General features: G+C 39.8%; 1 protein-coding gene across 1 annotated transcript in view; it reads left to right on the top strand.

Annotated features, from left to right (window-relative positions):
• Positions 1 to 3,834, top strand: part of tmprss3a (transmembrane serine protease 3a) — a 71,549-nt gene that overhangs the window by 51,252 nt on the left and 16,463 nt on the right. Inside the window, exon 10 of the mRNA XM_008279460.1 lies at positions 2,162 to 2,304. Coding sequence (XP_008277682.1) covers positions 2,162 to 2,304 — 143 coding nt within the window. The remainder of the gene's footprint in view (positions 1 to 2,161; positions 2,305 to 3,834) is intronic.

Genomic DNA, 3,834 nt, shown 5'->3' with positions numbered 1-3,834 from the left:
TCCTCTGCCAGACAGATCAAAACCAATGTGCCTCATATGCCCCAAAAACGTGGCATTAGTCAAACGTGGCAATGTGAAGCGCCACTACGAAACAAAGCACAGCTCTTCTGAGCAAAGTTATCCCCTGAAGTCCGAGCTGAGGGCACGCAAAATAACCGAGCTGCAAGCCCTGTATGACAGATCTATCCGTCTCACCACGCACCATTACAGCCCAGCAACGTGCAAATGAAACCTTTTGTTTATTGTTTTCTGAGGATGTTGACTTTTTTACTTGAAGTGGAGGCCTTCAGTTCTTTAGGCTGGGACCTCTTTAATTTAAGAGATACATGTTATTCGGCTCTGTTTGCACTTTTTAAAATTTATTTTAATCCGAGGTTTTTGTTTTCTTTAATCTGAAATAAAGGCCTTAAATTTATTTTCCTGGGACTACTTATATATATGGTAAAACAGCTAGCTTTGCATTCAGTTAAACATATTCTGCATTGAAAATTGACAATAAGTGTTGTTGAAACCATGAAAATGTGGCCATAGGGGAAGACTATAAGACACAAACTGGACTTTGGTTCGGACCTTTTACTTGGAGGAAATTTTAATGACTGGACCTCAGTGACTTTTAATTGAATACTCCTGCTTTAGATGATGTCTGTTTGATTTCAAAAAAAAGAAAAAAAGAAAAAAAAGAAAGAAAGAAAGAAAAAAAGCAGACCTTGAAGATCCAGCATCTTACAGACATGCATTGCTTATTAATAAAGATTTTGGCTAAGATCCTGATAAAAAGGCTTTATTAAAGAATGAATTCCTTCAATAATATAAAGAGGCCTACAAACATAATACAGCTAGCGAGTAACAATGATGCACAAGATATCGTAGTGTCTCTGAGTTCTGTAGAGTTTCAGTAAAAAGCAACTGTACTTCTCTTTTAGACATTTCACCTCTCATCCAAGAGGTTTCTTTCATTGTAACTGACTGATGAGGAGTTTCAGATGTTTTTTAGTCACTCCAGCTTATGTGGCTAAAGCCCATAGTCCACCCAGGACTCACATCCCCCCTAGGATGTCACTCCAGGTGTCCCACCATCAATAACAGTTGTAAAGCTGTAAGTTTACACAAAAATGGCTCTAAAACTAGCAGGTTGAGGTGACTGAAGATGTTAATAGTGGCGAAACTTTCTGGGGAGAGATCTCAACACTGCATTATAGCTGTTTGATAACTGTTGTCACAGACTCCCATCTCTGTTTAGAGATGCTGAATCAGGTTAACAGAGGTCCATCTTCTTTGTTTCTCTGTCCAAAATGTGTGCATTGCTCAAAAATGTTCCTCATCCTTCAGATACAGGTGGACTGTTGAGTCTGGTGCTAAGGAGGTGGCTCTCTTGTGTCATACATTTGTGAAGCTGTAGTTCAGTCTCGCCTATCTACAGATCATGGCACTCTTTACTGCACTGGACTTCATATATAACTTTTCCCAGCTTTGCTGTTGGTGTTTCATTATCAGGTTCAACCAGTTTGTGTCTTGAGTATTGCTTGGTCCGAAGTGCACTGGTGAGTTGTGTTTTAAGAATTTCTCAGATACTCCATCNTGATTATCTTTGTTGAATTTATACATTTGTTTGATGATCTTAAACATTTAAGTGGGGGAAATATTTAAAAAAAAAAAAAAAAAGAATGTGAGAAGGGGGCAAATACTTTTTCACAGCACTGTAAATCAGGCTAGAATTTAAATTTCAGACGGTTGTCACTTAAGTTCTGACTTAAACCCCATTAAGAACCTGTGGACTGTGATGAAGAAACATGTCTGTGTCAGAAAGCAAACACATTTAGTTGAACTACACCAATTTTGTCAGGATGCGTGGTGAACGATACAACCAGAAGCTTGTCAGAAGCTTGTGGATGGCTACCAAAAGCGCCTAAATTAGGGGGAAATGGCCAAGGGATGTATAACCAAATGTTGTCATTGCTGCATGTATAGTGTTTGATCCAGCATATTTTGTTGCACTCCCGAAGACCTATAATATACGTATGAAAGAACCAAAATGCATTATGTTTATGTGTTTTAATGATTTCCGTGTTTTGAATGATTGGAAACTTAAGACTGCCATGATAAACATGGTCTTTACAAGTGTATGTAAACTTTTGTTTACAACTCTAAGTATTTTTTCCAGGAGAGACCAGTGTAGTTCTGCGCTCAGCCATGGTTCCGCTCATCTCCACCAAGACCTGTAACCAACCAGAGATTTACAAGGGCTTAATCTCCTCCTTGATGATCTGTGCAGGATACCTGGAGGGAGGAATTGACTCCTGTCAGGTAAAGCTGGTTCACTTTAAGATTTATACACAAACATTGGATTTGGGGGTCATCTGTTGCTATGAGAGGAGGCACACCACAACCAGAAACTTTGGGTCTAAACACAATTTCAAGCATTTCAGAGATAACAGGGTGGTAGATGAAGAGGTAGATACCTTGTTAGCTAAGACAAGTGAAGGACTCTTTGATTTTGACTCTTTCTGACCCTGCTTGGGTGTAACACTCAACCAGATAGCCAATCCAGTGAATTCCATGTCCAAGATGGGGAAAGTTGTGGAAGACATAAAAAGACACGTTGTAGGTGTCAACTTCAGCACACTGAAATGCAGCTGAATGAGGTTATCAACAGCCTCGAGGAACATAAAGAAGAGGTCCACAAAATAAAGATCTTTAATTTGTTGGAAGGCACAAACGGGTAACATTGCCAAGGACTTAGTTCAGACTTGGCTACCAAAAATCCTGAGTCTCATTGTAAAAATGATCAGATCTAGTTGAACAGACACCACTGTAGCTGCAGACTGAGCCAACTGAGCTGAGGACTGTGTACATTCAGCTTTGTGAACAGGAAGTAATGCAAAGAGCACAACACATAGGTGAAACCACTATCTCTCGAAATTCCATGAACTTGGGAAAAAATGTACATTCTGGAGGCAATTAAGTCATTCTGGGGATTCCTTACAGGATGTCATCTAATGCTGTATTCTAAAAATCTGAATGAGAAAGCTTCGAAGTCACTATTTTACCAAAGACAAAGACTGTGCAAATATAAGAACAAACCTAATAAATATTTGACACATCTGCTTGACCAGAAACAAAATCATAATACGACTGCAAGGATTAATTCAATTCAGTTCAATACAATTTTATTTGTATAGCGCACTTTACAACATATGGTATCACAAAGCGCTGAACACGGGAAAGCATAGACCTTACAAATTAGATTAGATTCGATTTTTTGATGGGAAAAGTCACTGAGAGGAAAAATATTGGTTCGTCTTTCTTTGGCTCCTTTAACAAATCCCTATAGAAATCTGCACTAATGAGGAACTGCACAAGTTTAACAATAACATAACAGCAAATGTCTCTGGGTTGACCCATTTAGAAGAAAAAAGTTTGCTCCCTAATTGGTTAGAGCCCCTGACCACTAGTTAAGCACTGACCAACATTTACCAGAAATGTTCCTAGATCAGGCATCACCAAATGGCGGACCTCGGTCCGGATCTGGAACAAGTGATGGTTCTGCCCGGACCCATGACCAATCTCTGATAAATTCACGAGAACAGATTTTCATGGAACATTTTTTCTCACGGTCGCAGCTATAGACAGCGGGTTAGGGCTAACCCTAACCCTAACCCTAACCCTAACCCTAACCCTAACCCTGCTACTCCAGTTAATACGGCAATAGCTCCACTCAGTCCAGTCAATCAAATCATTTGCTTACCCTGCACAACCAGCAGCTCCGTGGACGGTGAGTGGACAGAGAAATTAATTCTCATTCCTCTGCCAGACAGATCAAAACCAATGTGCCTC

This window comes from Stegastes partitus, unplaced genomic scaffold (assembly GCF_000690725.1).
Source record: "Stegastes partitus isolate 25-593 unplaced genomic scaffold, Stegastes_partitus-1.0.2 Scaffold159, whole genome shotgun sequence".
NCBI lineage: Eukaryota > Metazoa > Chordata > Actinopteri > Pomacentridae > Stegastes > Stegastes partitus.
This window is presented reverse-complemented; position numbering and strand designations above follow the sequence as displayed.